This window comes from Calliphora vicina, chromosome 4, assembly GCF_958450345.1.
Source record: "Calliphora vicina chromosome 4, idCalVici1.1, whole genome shotgun sequence".
NCBI classification, from domain to species: Eukaryota; Metazoa; Arthropoda; class Insecta; order Diptera; family Calliphoridae; genus Calliphora; species Calliphora vicina.
In genome coordinates, this window is record NC_088783.1 from 121,464,788 (window position 1) to 121,482,134 (window position 17,347).

The following is a 17,347-nucleotide window of genomic DNA, read 5'->3' on the forward strand; positions in this document are numbered from 1 at the left end:
TCAAAGATTTTGTTACTACTTGTTTGTAGAAATGTTCACATGTAGTTTACAGAGAAATGGTGAAAGCTCAAGCAAATGTAATTTACTGCCAATTCCAGCCAATTGTTTAACTTTTACCAAAATATTTCAAAAATAATTTCCAAGTTTTGTTGATCAAATTTACATTTGCTTACATAGAATATGAAGTAAGTTGGATTGAAACAACAATGGCAAAAGAAATGATTTATGTATAAAATGCCAAATGCAAGTTCTAAACTAAACTCTAAAGTAGATTAGAATAGAAAAAATTCAGCAAAAGGCATGCACAGAAATCATAAAAATTTTCAAACAAAAATTTAAAAAAAAAAACATAAACAAAACTTTAAATTAAACAAACTAAAGTTTTGTAAAAAAAATGGTTGCAACTAATTCATTGAACATTGATTGTCTGACTGATATTTGACTGACTGTTATTTGTCTAATAATGATTTCAGTTTTTTTTTTAATTCAAACATTTATTTTGTATTCGAATAAATATATATAGTTTTTGTTAAATTTGCTCTAATGTAGGGTTTTTCAATTTTAATTTTTGTTTTTTTTTTTTTGATTTTTTGGTATGATTGCTAAAGTAAACATTAATTTACAAATAAGAAAATTATGTTCGTATCCAAGGGTCCGTTTAAAGCCAGCCGCATACAGTTTTAAAACAGTAAATGGATTTTATATATGTATGTATATTTTTTTTCTTTAGCTCTACAGGAATTTCTATATACAGTTGCTTCAAGTTTGGGATACAAATAGAACCATAGAGTTATATTAACAATTAGTAATGTGAAGATATTGAAATTAGTTTTAATTAGTTTTTTGGGTTTTAATTTTAATGATACATGAGGTTAGTTTTTGGTTTCAACCTACAGCAAGTTTAATGGGTGGAAGATTAGGCTTAAATGAAAACTGTTTTCCCTGTTGCAGATTGCTTTCTTAATAAAAATTTTAGAAATGTTCATTTAGTTTTATTGTAAAGCCAAGTATGTCTAAAAATGGTTTCACATTTCTCAAATATTTAGGGTTTCTTTTATATTCTAAAAAGTGGCTTTAAGGACAAAAAGGCAACATTTTGAAAAGAAGCCGTTCAAAGTAAAGTGTTGCCTTTTTTACTTAAAAAGTGTTGCCCTTAAGTTACATTTTTTTGCACAAAAAAATGCAATTTATGGGCAAAAAAGGCAACATTTTCACTATTTAAAGTTTCCCATTGCTTACTTTGGTTGTACTTTATTTATGAAAGCTTCTGCATGATTTAGGAATAAATGAAACTGTTGGAAAAATGCAACTTAAGGGCAAAGTGTTGCCTTTTCTTTACACAAGGACACAAAAAATGCAATTTATGGGCAAAAAAGGCAACATTTTCACTATTTAAAGTTTCCCAATGCTTACTTTGGTTGTACTTTATTTATGAAAGCTTCTGCATAACATAGTAATAAATGAAACCATTGCTGGTCTTTGCTCAAAGGAAAACAGTTTTCTTTAGCGTTCGTTATATGTAGTAAATCTTGCAAATTGAATTTTAATTTATATACAAAATCACATTATTTATGGCCAAATTTACACACAAAAAAAAATCGATTTTTTAATGGAATTTTTTTTTTCATAAATTATTTTCAATTATCTACAAATACTGTTAACAATACTTGGTAAAATGGTAAAACTCATGTAATTTATGCATGTTAATTGAACAAGTGCGTTTTTTTCTTGGTTGGTTATGAAGTCCAGGGTAAAATTTTTTTTGTTTTGTTTTGTTTTAGAAAATCAGGGTGAAACTAAAAAGTAATAAAAACTGAAAATAAAATTGAAACTACATCCAGCATACTTATATAATCTGTACTTCTTTAACATTCGTCGTTTGAAGCGTCGCCAAAGATGAGCAATATATTTAACGATTTCCGCATAACAGGTGGTCGGTTCCGAGTTATTGGTGCTGGAGGCCAATGTCGAGGTGGAGGTGTAGCGGGCCCGTTCTTGACGCATGCGTTCCATTTCACGTTTCTTGGTCTCACTGAACTGGGTGGCAATGACAACCAAACACAAGTTGATCATGAAAAATGAGCCAATCTAGAAAAAGTTGGAAAGAAATTTTTTTTTTTTAAGATTTTATGTTTCATTTTCAGTTTAAAAGAAATTTCCAATCGCTTGTTTCAATTACTATAGTTTTAGCTAAGCTGGTTTAGTTTACACAAATTGTTTAACTTTTTCATTTATTTTGCAAGTTTCTGGGGGTGTATCATCAGCCACATATGAACTTTACAACACTTTAGCAGCGCTCTCGTGTTTTTTGCCAGAAACGTGCTTGTGTTGCTTTTGCAAACAAAATACTGTTTTGTTGGTTTTTAACAGCCACACTAGAGCGAAACTTTACAGAAAACTTTTTATAATGTTTTACCATCCAAAACTGACAGTAAGAAGGGGATTTTAAATGTATTTGGGAAAACTTAACCAACAAACAGGTTTCTACAGTAGTCCCTTTATAAACAAACATAGTGAAATAGTTATACAGTTTTCATAAAATATTTTTTGTAGGAAAATACTTTTCATTCGAAGTTCTTAGTATTACTATTTAGCTTTAATGTTGTGTGTTTTTCAAGGCCTTACTGTATAACCAACAAGTGTGCTCCGCTGTGTTTGAAGGTATGCGTGCATACATTTTCTCTTTATATTATTCAAATTTATCACTGAAACTTTTGCTCTGTTATTTTCTTCTTGATTTTTTTATATTCTTTTCTTATTTTTTTTTATCATTCATAACTTCATGAATAAGTATAATAGAATTTGAATTCAAAAGGTATGTTTTTTCATTTCGTAAATGTCTTTAAGCAAAGTAGAAAGAAAAAATTCAACAAGTCATCCCTTTTTTCTTATGCAGATTTGATTTTATTACATTTCTACAGAAAACCATTAGAATACACAACAATAACTCTAATGAATATGAAGTAATTTGTATAAATATTTTCTGTTTTTATTTTTTTTTAAATAAAATAAAATACCATTTTGATTAAATGAAATTAGCATACATTCGTAAAGTGTTACACAACAAGAAACAGCAAAAATATACTTACCACTATTAGCAAAACAAAATATATCCAATCCCAAAAGCTATGAGCATCCTGTACATAGTACATAATATCGGTCCAACCCTCCAATGATATTACCTTTGGAAAAAAAAAGGAAAATTTAAACGAGAATATACCAGAATTTACTTGTATCCAGTTTTACACATTTTCTAATTTACTTTCTTAAATCTAAAAGTGTGTGGGGTGCCAGTTTTATTTCCGGTTGCCAATAAATGTTAGCTTGTTTGAATATGTGTTGAAAGTTTATGGTAAAATGCAAACATTTGTATGTAAATATTTTGAATGTGTAAGTAGTTTCAAGTCTTTTCACTCTCTCTCTCAATGTCTCTGTGTGCATTGTGTGGTTGAAATGAAAATTTGTACGTAAAGGAAAACTTTGTTGTTAACAAACTCTCTGTTGGTGGTTAAGCATTATTGGCCAAATCCATCTACTTAAGCTCATTTAGCAAACACTCCAGAAACAAAAGTTTGTAAAATGTTTCCCTTTTTGGTTGCTGCTTTTTAACATATTTTCATTTCTATGATCTTTAAGTAATTTATTTGAGGAGTGTTTAAGTTAAAGAGGAGTTTAATAATTAAACTCTCAAGAGGAGACTTCAGTTCAGGTCCTAGTTCAGGTTGTAGTTCAGTTCTATTTCAGTTTGTAGTTCTTGTTCAGTTCTAGTTCAGTTCTAGTTCAGTTCTAGTTCAGTTCTAGTTCAGTTCTAGTTCAGTTCTAGTTCAGTTCTAGTTCAGTTCTAGTTCAGTTCTAGTTCAGTTCTAGTTCAGTTCTAGTTCAGTTCTAGTTCAGTTCTAGTTCAGTTCTAGTTCAGTTCTAGTTCAGTTCTAGTTCAGTTCTAGTTCAGTTCTAGTTCAGTTCTAGTTCAGTTCTAGTTCAGTTCTAGTTCAGTTCTAGTTCAGTTCTAGTTCAGTTCTAGTTCAGTTCTAGTTCAGTTCTAGTTCAGTTCTAGTTCAGTTCTAGTTCAGTTCTAGTTCAGTTCTAGTTCAGTTCTAGTTCAGTTCTAGTTCAGTTCTAGTTCAGTTCTAGTTCAGTTCTAGTTCAGTTCTAGTTCAGTTCTAGTTCAGTTCTAGTTCAGTTCTAGTTCAGTTCTAGTTCAGTTCTAGTTCAGTTCTAGTTCAGTTCTAGTTCAGTTCTAGTTCAGTTCTAGTTCAGTTCTAGTTCAGTTCTAGTTCAGTTCTAGTTCAGTTCTAGTTCAGTTCTAGTTCAGTTCTAGTTCAGTTCTAGTTCAGTTCTAGTTCAGTTCTAGTTCAGTTCTAGTTCAGTTCTAGTTCAGTTCTAGTTCAGTTCTAGTTCTAGTTCAGTTCTAGTTCAGTTCTAGTTCAGTTCTAGTTCAGTTCTAGTTCAGTTCTAGTTCAGTTCTAGTTCAGTTCTAGTTCAGTTCTAGTTCAGTTCTAGTTCAGTTCTAGTTCAGTTCTAGTTCAGTTCTAGTTCAGTTCTAGTTCAGTTCTAGTTCAGTTCTAGTTCAGTTCTAGTTCAGTTCTAGTTCAGTTCTAGTTCAGTTCTAGTTCTAGTTCAGTTCTAGTTCAGTTCTAGTTCAGTTCTAGTTCAGTTCTAGTTCAGTTCTAGTTCAGTTCTAGTTTAGTTCTAGTTCAGTTCTAGTTCAGTTCTAGTTCAGTTCTAGTTCAGTTCTAGTTCAGTTCTAGTTCAGTTCTAGTTCAGTTCTAGTTCAGTTCTAGTTCAGTTCTAGTTCAGTTCTAGTTCAGTTCTAGTTCAGTTCTAGTTCAGTTCTAGTTCAGTTCTAGTTCAGTTCTAGTTCAGTTCTAGTTCAGTTCTAGTTCAGTTCTAGTTCAGTTCTAGTTCAGTTCTAGTTCAGTTCTAGTTCAGTTCTAGTTCAGTTCTAGTTCAGTTCTAGTTCAATTCTAGTTCAGTTCTAGTTTAGTTATCTTGATTTATTGTTGTTGTTTTTCGCTAGTACTTACCAAAAAAATGGCTACCCAAGCCATACCTATATTATCGAATGATATGGTACCCTGAAAAGGATTAAGTCCTTGCTGTTTACATTTCGAATAGTACAGATTCCAATCAACACATGAAGTATTAGTTGGTAAATTGTCGTGATTGGGTATTGCCTCTTCTACGGAAACGAAATAATATAAATTTATTTTGTATATTGATCTCCATCAATGTCAAAATCCTTAAACAATGACTACTTACCCGAACAGAGCATGGGTCCTATGCGATAGGGCGGTAAATCTGAACACATATGCATACCAGAGTCTTCTGGCGTCGAACATATATAATCCTGTTCCTTGGAGAACTCATAGTAGTAGGAAATACTATATTGTGGTAGTGACGGTGGTTGGGGGGTTTTAATAATGTTTGTTGTTTTTGTTGAATTGTTTTGGGAGTATTTTTATGTTGGGTGTTGGTGGGTGTGCAGTGGGAGAGTGGTCGCAGTGTAGTATTGTGTTGTTAAGTATTTATATATTTTTTTAAGAGTGTAGAAGTGTAGAGTGGGTAGAAGAGAATGATAGAAAATTGCCATGAGTAATGAATGAAAACCAATTTATAATAAAATTTGATTTGCTTAGATATTAATTAATTAATTAAAATAATAGATCTTTTGTTTTATTTTATTAGAAAATATTAGTTATCCTTTGAAAAATAACTAAAGGAATTTCACACATCAAAAAAAGAAAAGGAGGACTAATGGATAAAAAAAAAACAAATTTGAGTTTGAGATTTAAAAGGTTGGGGAAAAAACGTTTATGCAAAATGCACACACATACACATGAATTACACACTTGTGAAATAAAGGGAAATAAGAAAATAGACAATAGGTAGTGAGAGTTAAGAGCAAAGAGCGAGACACAGAGCAAGACGTAAAGATTAAGGAGTAAACTAGACAAGTGAGTTGATTTCATTGATTGATTGATTGCTTGAGCTCAGAGGCCATCATACACTGTGGTAATAACATACGACTACATTTGCTAGCTAATTGTCAGTGTTAAGTGGGAAATGAAATGGGTTTTCTTATAAAGTTTTCTCTTTTAGAGGACTTAACAAAACCCTTTAAGATTTGGTCCTTTATGTGCCTTTTAAGTCTAACTTTGAGTTTTAGTTTAGAAATTTTGTTTAATACCTGCCCAAAGTAAACTGATGAAATTGGCTGTAGGAATAAAAAAAACTATGTTAAGGCAACACTTAACACTTTTTGTTTAAATATAAAGCACACTTAATATTTTAAAACTATAGGGTTGTAACACTAAACTCTAGATAAATTGGGGGCATAAAGAAAATAATTTGAAAATAGAAAAACATAAAGCAAACAGGAAATCAAAGTCTTTTTAAATAATAACATATTTTTTGTAACAAACAACTAAATAATTATTTATTTAAAGTTAAAGTGTTAAAGTGTAAATGTAGGTGTTATAAATCTAAATAAAAATTCAGTGTGAAAAAATTAAAGTGTTTGCTGTGATTAATGCTAAAATTGTTAAACAAACTTAAGTGAATATTTAAAACAAAAGTAACAAACATAAATTTCTATATTTATATAAATAAATGTCAGGGAACTGCAAGATGGTATGATCTGAGATCTGTGTAATTTTTGAAATTCATACTTTATGGAAATTAAAACTAAATGTGAATCTCTTAATACTTTTTTACACACTAAATTATGCTTGGTTCTTTATAATGATTTTTGATATGTTTAGCTAAATGACGAATATTTTTTAAATGTTTATTTTCTCATGTTCTCATCAATCAATTTTAAATTAGAATTAATGGCTAGAAATAGTAGAAAACATACACCGGGCGATAATTTCCTTAAAAGCACCTTATATTATTTTCCTTACTTTAAAAATGTTTGTTTAAGTTAAATTTTTACTAGCAAAAGTTTAATAAAAATAATACGTTTTTGAAAAAATGTACTTAAATAAGTACTTTTTTGTTCAACCACAAATATGTATTTCAAATATTTAGAAAAATACTACGTTTTTTGAAAAAAGTACTTTTTTTTAACATAATTTTTTTTATTTTTTTCTAATTCATTTATGTTTTAGAAATTTTTTTAAAGAGTTTTAACCAAAAATAATGTGATTTAGAAAAAAGTACTTTTTTAAAATTGGTACTATTTTTAGTTCAACTCCAAAAATTTAAATTTGTGTTAGTTTTTCTCATTAATTTAAGTTTTCTATAAAATTTTTTTCCAAAAAGTACTTTTTTAAAAATACTACTTTTTTTGAAAAACAAAAAAATTACAAAATATTGTTTTTGAAATAAAGTTCTATCTAAAAATGTTATTAAATTTAATTTTTGGGTTTTTCTAATTCATTTCATATTTAAAAAAAAATATTTAGAAAAATACGTTTTTTGAAAATTCGAGGTTTTAGGCAAAATTTTATTATGTTTTTTTTCAAAAAAGTTTATTTCCTGATGTTTTTATTATTAATTATTCAATGTATACTTTTTATTATATGGCTTATTTCGTCTTTTTTAAGAAATGCTAGAAAATAACTTCTAAGTAAGGAACAAAGATGCACTTTATTAGCTTTAAATTTAATGCCCAAGGTGAAATCTAACTAAAAAATTCTGAAAATCGGTCCATAATTGATCCTTGCCCCTATTGAAGGCATACTCCCGAAGATCATTTCATGTTCATAAATATTTTTTAAATGTTGGTATTGAGACAGATCTGTATAATTGACCCTAGTCCTAATATAGGCCACCTATCAAAAATCACATTTAATCTCTTATGTCACTACAAAGCCATTCTATGAGAATCTGTTCATTATTGAATTTAATCCTCCCCAATATTGCTTAACTCTCATAAATATGATTAATTAGAATCTTGACAAAACTCGGTTTCATATAAAGCGATTAATAATTGATCTCCTAGTTTTTTGAAAGTTGCTCTTAATTCAATTTCGCCAAGTGTAAAAACCCGTTAGTATAAAATAACTGAGGACTAATCCTATTAAATTACCGTTATTGTTTTGTTATTGTTTGCGAAATAAAGGCATTACACTTGTAGTGGCTGAGAAGGTTTGTGTGTGAAAGAGAGCATTAGAGTATTGTGTGAAAAAGACAGTGCTGCTGTATTAACTGAGTATAAAAGTGTAGACTGCCTTTATAAGTGAAAATGAAACTTTATATCCGTAATATAGCAAGTAAGTGTTTAATATTTTTAGTTAAAGTATTAATTAAAGCCAGTTGTTTTTTTTAAATAAAATACCAAAACATAAATTTAATAAAAGAAGACAACATAAAGAAAACTAAACATTAAACTACAAGTACAAGTACTTTTGGGTAAAAGATACAACACAACACCAATAAAAATATACGAAATTTTGGAATTTAATTAATTAATTATATAATAAAAAATTAAACAAAGACTACTTTTCGGACACCGAATAAGCCACATCAGATTTATAGCTACAATTGTAAAATGAAAAGAAAAATTAAGAAATTTCAATTAAAATCATAATAAAATACAAAAAAAATGTAATTTTACATACAAGGAAAACAAAATAAATGGAAAAAAGTGCTAAGTTTCAGAAGGAAAAAAAATCAACATTCAGATAACATGGAAAATGTGGAGAAAGGAAATTTGAATAAAAGTGTTTGTTTTGTTACTACAACATTTCTGCACTAAATATTTTTCAAAACAGAATTAATTAATAGTTAAAATAAATACAAAATACTTTTGTATAATGAAATTTACAAGAAAGAGTTTTAATTCAAAATTACGCTTAAGGCGCTCTCACTAACTAACACTGCTCAAATCTTTATTTTTATCTAGAAATACTCTAAAGTTTATAACATTCAAATCAAAAATTAAAGAAAAAAGTAAAATGAAAAAGTATTTTTTTAAAAAAAAAGATAAAAAATATTAGCTAAATATTTATATATGAGAAAAAAATATATATAGTATAAATAAGTACGTTTATATATATATATATATTTATATTCTTATGTAGTTATATTATATATAGTAAGTAAGTTATGTAGAGAAAGAGTTATACAGATAATTGTATAATTATTTTTTTTTGGTTTTAGATAGACAGTTAGAAAAATGTTCTTAATTATGTTAAACTTTTTTTCATCTTACGAGTTAACACGGACTCGAACTCTGTACACATCAGGTAGTTCCCTGTAAACAAAAAATCGCGTATGATATTTGAGTTTGGAATTTTGGCATCATAAGTTTTACAAATTAAACAAAAAAAAAATCATATACAAATAATAATTAAACAAAATTAAAAAAAAATATACTTAAATTGGTATTATTTGAAAAACAAAAATGTGAAAAGAAAATTATAAAAAATTTACAAAGTAAAATCATGTTTGATTTTGAAAGTACAAGTGTAAATGTTGTAGTAAAAGTTGTGGTGTTGGTGTTGGTTTTTTATACAGGTGTGTATGTGTATATACATATAGAAAGGTTTTAAATTGTTCTCAACATATAAAATCCTTAAAACTGTACATGTTTTTGTAAGAAAATTATTTTATTGTAAAATTTAAACAAAAAAAATTCTTTGTCAAGTTTCGAAATTTTTCATTTTGGTGTTTAAATATTAATAAATAGGCTAGTAAAATGTTAATGTTAACTATTAAAATTTATGTATTGTAAGCTGTAGTTCTTTAAATAGATATTTGATTAGTATTTTTGTATAAATTTGTAGAATAATCATAGATAACTCAGATATGTAAATAAAAAAATGATTTTCAATCATTGAGTGTTAGAGATTGCTGATGAAGCCTGTAGCAGGTCAAAATGTATATTTCGGTCTGCCAAGTGTTTAAATTACTTGTTTAATGTGTTCATTGAATTTCTATAAATACAAAAACTAAAGCCTAACTTAGGGGTAACTTACACCACTTTTGCTCTATTACTTGGTTAGATTATGCTCTGTGCAAAATGGTTTTTTCTGCTTTTTCATCTGCTTTTGAATACCAAAAAGTGGCTTACTCGCATTTATATACCAGAACATCAACCAACAAAAAATTGTGGGTTACACCACTTTTGCACTGATGAGGCCATTAATAATAATTTTCTTCGTAACATAATTATATATTCGAATAATTATAATCTGTCGGTTATGTATGGGGGTCAAGCTCAAGGAATAGTGGATTAATAGATGAGTTCATAAATCTACTGAACGTAGTGATATAGGGTTAGATGGACAGCTAAATAGGTATGTGTCACGGGAATCCAAATCGGATACTTAGCATAACTTGAAAGAACCAGAAGGCAACAAGCAGGAGAATCTTCTCGAAACTGCAGATGGCAAAGAGAACCATCATTCCCTGCACAGAGAAAACAGATTCGTATTGGCAACCGAATTTCTTGCCAATCTAGTGATTCGAATGCACACATCGAATTTTTCGGTTCTAGCAGCAGAAAATCAGTTATTAAGGAAACATTTCAGTTAAAGCAACCAAACTTTTGTTATCCCTTCTCAAATTTTGTAGCCACAACAAATTCGGTTGTCAATACGAATCTGTTTTCTCTGTGGCCCTCTTCCATTTGGTTCCATAATGGTTATTTAAATTCCCAAGAATGGCAAAATAAGTCATGAGAATACAGTAGACCTTCATATTCTTCCAAATTGAAAATACTTCTTGAAATACTCGATTCTTGTTTATTTGGACAAAAATGGAATTAAGGCTTTTGTTTATGCTTTCGTTGTGACATTGTTGGTTCCAGGTTCCAGTCATATCGACTAACCTTCTTGACTGCCTGCGGGCAGAGAGCTACCACGTAAAAAAATTCAGTTTTATTTCAGAAAAAATCGCATCACTAATTTTATTAATGAACTAAATTATGTGTGTGACAGTGATTTAAAAATAATTGTTAATCAAACCAAGAGATAAATGTACAATATTTACAAGAATTTATATACAAAAACTTATGAAAAAAAGTAGTAAAATCTATAATTAATAAAATAAAATTAAAATTTATATACAAATAAATAAAATAATTTCTAAATGATAAATTAAAAGCAAATAGTGGCTGTAAATACATAGTTGTATATGAAATTGTGATAATAAATTAATTACCCTATGCTAAATAATAAATGGTAAATATATACAGCAACAACTACAGCAAAAAAAAAAATGTTTAATTGTTAAATTTTAAAATCCGTTACTAAATGACAAGTGTTGTTTGTTTTCTTTTTTGGGCAATTGTTTACATTGTTGCTGCACTCACTCACTCATTCACTCAGTCAACGAGCTCAGCCACCATGCGAGTACTGTTACAAATACATTTGTTTATGTACTCCATATGTAGGGAGGAGAAAGAGAGAAATAAGTAAAAATGGAGGGTGGTGGCTGAGAGTAGGAGTGCGAGTAGTATTTATACCACACACTGGTAACAATACTGTTAACATACATACAAACACTACAGATAACTGTATAAATAACATATTTTTGTTTACATATTTCAATGGATGTATGTTGTTGTTATTGAGAGGGGAGGTTAACATACATAGTTTAACTCTGCATGTGTATGCTAAAACAATTCAAATAAATGTCGGCAAATTTTGAAATTTAGTGCTGACACTGACACTTTTACTGTCACTTGTTGTCTCTGAATTTAGTTTGGGCATGTTTGTACATTTGTGGATGTATGTTTGTATGTAAATAATTCACAAATTTCACCAACATCCATCGTATGTACATATAGACATGAGTGTGCAGTGCAATTGTTGTACGTACGTACAATTTTATTGGCAATTATAGAAAATTTGTCTCTCTTTGTTTTATTTCATGGTAATACGATAATAATTTGAAGTATTTCTATTATTTTTTTTGTTTTTAAATATTCTGTATTTGTTATCTGTGTAAATTTGATTCATTTTGAATGACTGACTGACTGTTTGTTGTTATTTGGAATGTGCTTAAATAATTTACAATATGTTGTAATGAATGCTGCTTTTATTTTTTTGTACAATAATCATACATGTTTTGTAAATATGTAAATTTTGTTTTTGGCAAAATATTTTCAATGACTAATTTGTATACAATTTCTAATAGAATTGTTTAAGTATGTAGAGGAAAAAAAGAAATTTAAGAACTGAACAAAAAATTTATTTAAATTAAAAACAAATTTAATTAAAAGAAACCCCAAACTAGCTAAACTTACTAAATGTCCTGTTTTTTTTTAAAGTAAAACCTATAAAAAACTATTTATTTTTTTAATTTTTTGGTAATTGTATGAAATTTCTTTAGTACTTGGTAGTTTGTCTATTAAAGGCATTCAATGTTATTAATTTAAAAGCTTAAACACATATTTTTTTTGCTCCATTTTAACTGATTATGCGGCTTATTATACTGTTTAGTAATTATATTTACACTTGTTAACATTATTGTTATTTTAGCTGGTTATTTTTTTTATAACAGTTACTGTTAGAATTTGAATTTAAATTTGAAATTAAGATGAATTTGTTGTTATTTAAAACTAAAATATTTATTTAATAAATTTTCAATAAAATATTAAACTTACTTCAATGGCACTCGTATGGAGGGAGGCACCTCTAAAACGCATCTTTGCCTTAAAATGCCCTGCCAAAGTTGTACGCCAATTATGCCAAATATGAAAAAGACAAAGAAGCATAACAGCAAGACATTGCCCAGCATGGGTAAAGTGTCCAGCAATAGCATCACCAAAATACGCATACCTTGAAAAAGAAAGAATGACAAAAAAAAAATAAAAAATAAAAAGAAAGAATAAAAAAAATCGTCATAAATTTTTGAATAAATGTTGTGTGTAATGGCCAACTTACTTGGTATACGATTAATGGCTCTTAAAGGTCTCAAGACACGTATTGTTCGTATGGCTGTTAAATTTAAATTTTTCACATGCATGACATATTCAAAGAGGCCAGCGCATACGATGAAAAAATCCAAACGATTCCAGGAATCGGCCAAGTAGGTATTTTTACCATAAATACCCATGGCCACCATTTTAATGCTCATTTCCAAGGCAAAGAAAGCAAATATAATGTCATCTAAGATCTGTAATAAGAAGCGAATAAATATATATTTTTATAAATCCTAAATTATTTATAGCAACTTATAGTTCTTAAGCCATTTTCATCGATTTATAGTAATTTTATTTATTCAGTAATTAATTACTTAGGCGTTTTATAAATTAGCTGCAATTATTCACCAACCAAAAAAACTCAATTATATTGATTTACTACCTTCTATATTTTTTCTACAGGTTTATTTAGGATTTATCTGTACACTTTTTGATAATTTTTTTTTATATTTTATTTCACTACCTACATGCTGATGATGATGATGAATCACGTATGTTTGTAGGATTTATTATCCGACATAAAAACTATTAAAATGTATAGCAATATTTTGTATGTTGCAGCCGTATGTTCCAAAAAAAATAAAGAAAATAAATCCATTGTACACGTGCTTAATATTTGATTCATTGTCTGACGATTTGATATAAAAGTGATACGTTATTTGCAAGAAGGGTGTAAGTTGTTTTGTTATACAAAATCATAAATTCAAGGGTCTTGCAGAATGTACTTCTATTTATATTTTAAATATTTGTTAAAGAAACAAATTAAGAGGAATCTTTTTACATTTTTCTTCTTTTACTCTATTGTTTTTGAAATTGATGAAATCGATTTTGTTTATCAATTTTTCTTTTTTTTGTAATTTAGCGATTTTTTAAAAAATTCAAAATTTTTGTAAAATTAGATTTTTTCACAAAAAATAACGATTAAAGAAATATGTATTAGCTAAATTAGGAATTTTAGTAAATTTTTTCTTTTATGTAAAAAAAAACAATTTTTTTTTCAAATTGTCGATTTTTTGTGGTTTGATTTGTTTTATTCGATTAATCGGTTATTTGAATCGTTTCAGAATTGAATTGTAGATGAATCGCATTCAATAAATATGTCCATAATTTAATAATTTAAAAAAAAATTATAATCGATTACCTTATTATTCGGTTAATCGATTATTCGAATAAAAATACAATACACAAATTACGATTTAAAGTAAACTCTATAAAACGTATTAATATATTACTCGAATATTTATTTATTCGGTTACACGATTATTCGTCTCAGTTTTTATTTGGTTACTTGATTATTCGAATCAGCACTAAATCAGAATTCAATAACACATATATGATTCAATAAATCCGCATTTAAGAATAACAATTTTATTTGATACGATTGGGATATTATTCGGTTACTCGAATATTCGTATCAACATGTAATTTATCAATTACTCGATTATTCGTTTCAGTTTTCGATTGTCGAGCTAAATAAGAGCAGCAAAATATTTTTGTTATATTTTAATTCAATATTTAACTAATCGATTACTCGTTTTAGAATTCGGTTACACGATTATCCGAATAACTATAAAATTATACATAAAATACGTTTTAAACTAAACTCTATAAAACGAATTATTCTGTTAATCGAATAATTATTTATTCGGTTACACGATTATTCGTCTCAGTTTTGATTCGGTTAATCGATTATTCGAATCAGCATTAAATCAGAATTCAATAGTCAATAAATCTACATTTAAGAATAAAAATATTATTTGATACGATTGGGATATTATTCGGTTATAAATTTGTTTCGATTCGATTATTCGGTTTTTTATTCGGTTATGCGATTATTCGAATAAATTTAGCAAATTTTTCTATTCAAAGCATATTGTTCTATAATAATAACTTGTACTACTTTTTAAATTAATGGCTCTCAAGTTTGTTTAAATGTAATTAATGTCTGTTTAAGACACCAAATAATTTCCATAATTACAGAGAGTGCCAAAGGAAGTTGGACAATTTCTAAATCTATAAAGGAAATGTTGACATCTTATCAGGTCTTCTGTTTCCATTTGTTTCCTTTATTTAGGCTGCACACTGTAACGTCGAGTAGAGACTACTTGTAAATTATTACAAAGTTACAAAGTTGTTTTATATTTTCTTCGTGTTTGTTTTGCATAAAAAGTTTAAGAACAATATTTAAAACATATGTATGTAAATATGTATAGAATGAAGGTATCTCTTACATATGTAAATATTTTATGGCTATAGAGGTACAATGTGTGTCTTGTTGTTATGTATAGGTACATTGAAGTGAAATATCTTTGTGGAAATAATATTTGTGCGACAAGTGACTACAACACCATTTAACTGTCATTTTATCTATAAAACATTGTATTTTAATGGGACAAGAGTCATATTAACTCTTGGATCTTTCGCACACACTCATATATATACATACACACATACACTAATAAATACACATACTCATGTATGTATGTATATTAGGTTGGTCCTTATTTTTTAGATTTTCGTTGTTCCCAAACTCTAAAATTGTTCTCCGTCATAAAAACCAAATGGGTGTTTCTGCAGACAAGACAAATAGCATCAATTCCGAATTCAATTGAGGTCATATCACAGTCCATAAGTCCATATTTAAGTATACAAATGTTATTTGATTCGATTACGGAATTATTCGGTTACACGATTATTCGAATAACTATAAAATTATACAATACATAAATTAAGTTTTAAAGTAAACTCTATAAAACGTATTATTCTATTACTCGAATATTTATTTATTCGGTTACACGATTATTCGTCTCAGTTTTTATTTGGTTACTTGATTATTCGAATCAGCACTAACTCAGAATTCAATAACACATATATGATTCAATAAATTCGCATTTAAGAATAAAAATATTATTTGATTCGATTGGATTATTATTCGGTTACTTGAATATTCGAATGAACATGTAATTTATCAATTATTCGTTTCAGTTTTCGATTGTCGTGCTAAATATAGAGCAGCAAAATATTTTTGTTATATTTTAATTCACTGTTTAACTAATCGATTACTCGATTATTCGTTTTAGAATTCGGTTACACGATTATCCGAATAACTATAAAATTATACAAAAATTACGTTTTAAACTAAACTCTATAAAACGAATTATTCTTTTAATCGAATATTTATTTATGCGGTAACACGATTATTCGTCTCAGTTTTTATTCGGTTAATTCAATTTTCAATAAATCTACATTTAAGAATAAAAATATTATTTGATACGATTGGGATATTATTCGGTTACTTGAATATTCGAATGAACATGTAATTTTTCAGTTACTCTATTATTCGTTTCAGTTTTCGATTGTCGAGCAAAATATAGAGCACCAACAAATTTTTGTTATATTTTAATTCACTAGTTAACTAATCGATTATTCATATATTAGATGCTCAATTATTCGATTTCGATTAAAATTCAAATATTCGACTTCGATTACATTGAATTTTTAAGGGACTCTATTCGGTTATTGAATAATAAATTTATTCGGTTATCCGAATATTCGATTAATGAATTACTTAATAATTCGGTTACTCTGTTATTTGTCTGGGAATTCAGTTGTAAGCTAATTACGTTTTATAACTACAAATGTTCAACCTCTAAAATTTATCCGATTTGGCTTAAATTTTCAATATTTGATTTTTAGATGGCGAAAAACCATTTCAGATTTTTGGAAAATCCAAAAAGTGCCACACTAATATATAGGTACATATGTATGTATGTTTGTAATTGTATATTTTGATGATTGTTTGTCTTGTTGCTTTTGTTCATGCTAGAAAGCATCAAGATATTTTTGACAATTTACACATATACATAAAGACATTACTTACATTAGTTTGTATGTGTGTGTGTGTGTGAATGACATTTGAGTATGTTGAGTATATATGACTGTGTGTACACTTTATTATCAAAATAATTACTCTTAAAGTGTTCAGGCATGAAGACATGTTGTACAAGTATGTATGACACTGAGAGGGAATGTATGTATGTACGTTTAGTATATATTTCTATATGATGGTGACTAATGAGCCAATGTGCGACAACAACACATTGGCCTGGCATACAAAAGACATTCATTCATACTTACAACAGAGTAAAAAGTCAAGTGTTGATAAAATGTAAGACTTTAATGAAAATGTAAGATATTTCTGGTTGCTAAAAAGCAAAGAAATTTATATGACTTACATTTAGCGTATAAGTAATATTAATATCAATGAAATTAAATAACACTCATACGCCCAGTAACCTTTGCTTGCAACATTTTAAAGCGTATAAGTAATATTAATTAAACAAATTTATTTCTTTTTATAAATTTAAGTTTATATCTATATACTTTCTTTCCATTTTTTTTATTAATAACTCAATTTTAAATCTCCATTACCTACTTTTAATTAATTTCCCTTATACAATGAAAAAAAAGAAA

The 17,347-nt window shown here is 27.7% G+C and overlaps 2 protein-coding genes across 5 annotated transcripts in view; one reads left to right on the plus strand and one right to left on the minus strand.

The window, feature by feature from the left end:
* Window positions 1-17,347, plus strand: part of LOC135959100 (alpha-ketoglutarate-dependent dioxygenase alkB homolog 7, mitochondrial) — a 47,723-nt gene that overhangs the window by 30,036 nt on the left and 340 nt on the right. The gene's annotated exons all lie outside the window — the stretch shown is intronic.
* Ca-alpha1T (Ca[2+]-channel protein alpha[[1]] subunit T) overlaps window positions 1-17,347 on the minus strand; it is a 103,156-nt gene that overhangs the window by 23,420 nt on the left and 62,389 nt on the right. For 2 of the 4 annotated variants that reach the window (XM_065510120.1, XM_065510119.1), the window contains exons 5-11: window positions 12,837-13,068; window positions 12,557-12,731; window positions 9,158-9,199; window positions 5,260-5,381; window positions 5,025-5,179; window positions 3,090-3,182; window positions 1,847-2,088 (exon numbers count right to left, since the gene is read on the minus strand). In XM_065510120.1, coding sequence (XP_065366192.1) covers window positions 1,847-2,088; window positions 3,090-3,182; window positions 5,025-5,179; window positions 5,260-5,381; window positions 9,158-9,199; window positions 12,557-12,731; window positions 12,837-13,068 — 1,061 coding nt within the window. Of the gene's footprint in view, window positions 1-1,846; window positions 2,089-3,089; window positions 3,183-5,024; window positions 5,180-5,259; window positions 5,382-8,445; window positions 8,476-9,157; window positions 9,200-12,556; window positions 12,732-12,836; window positions 13,069-17,347 lie in introns of those variants that run through there. The other 2 variants (XM_065510121.1, XM_065510122.1) reach the window with 2 other exon arrangements.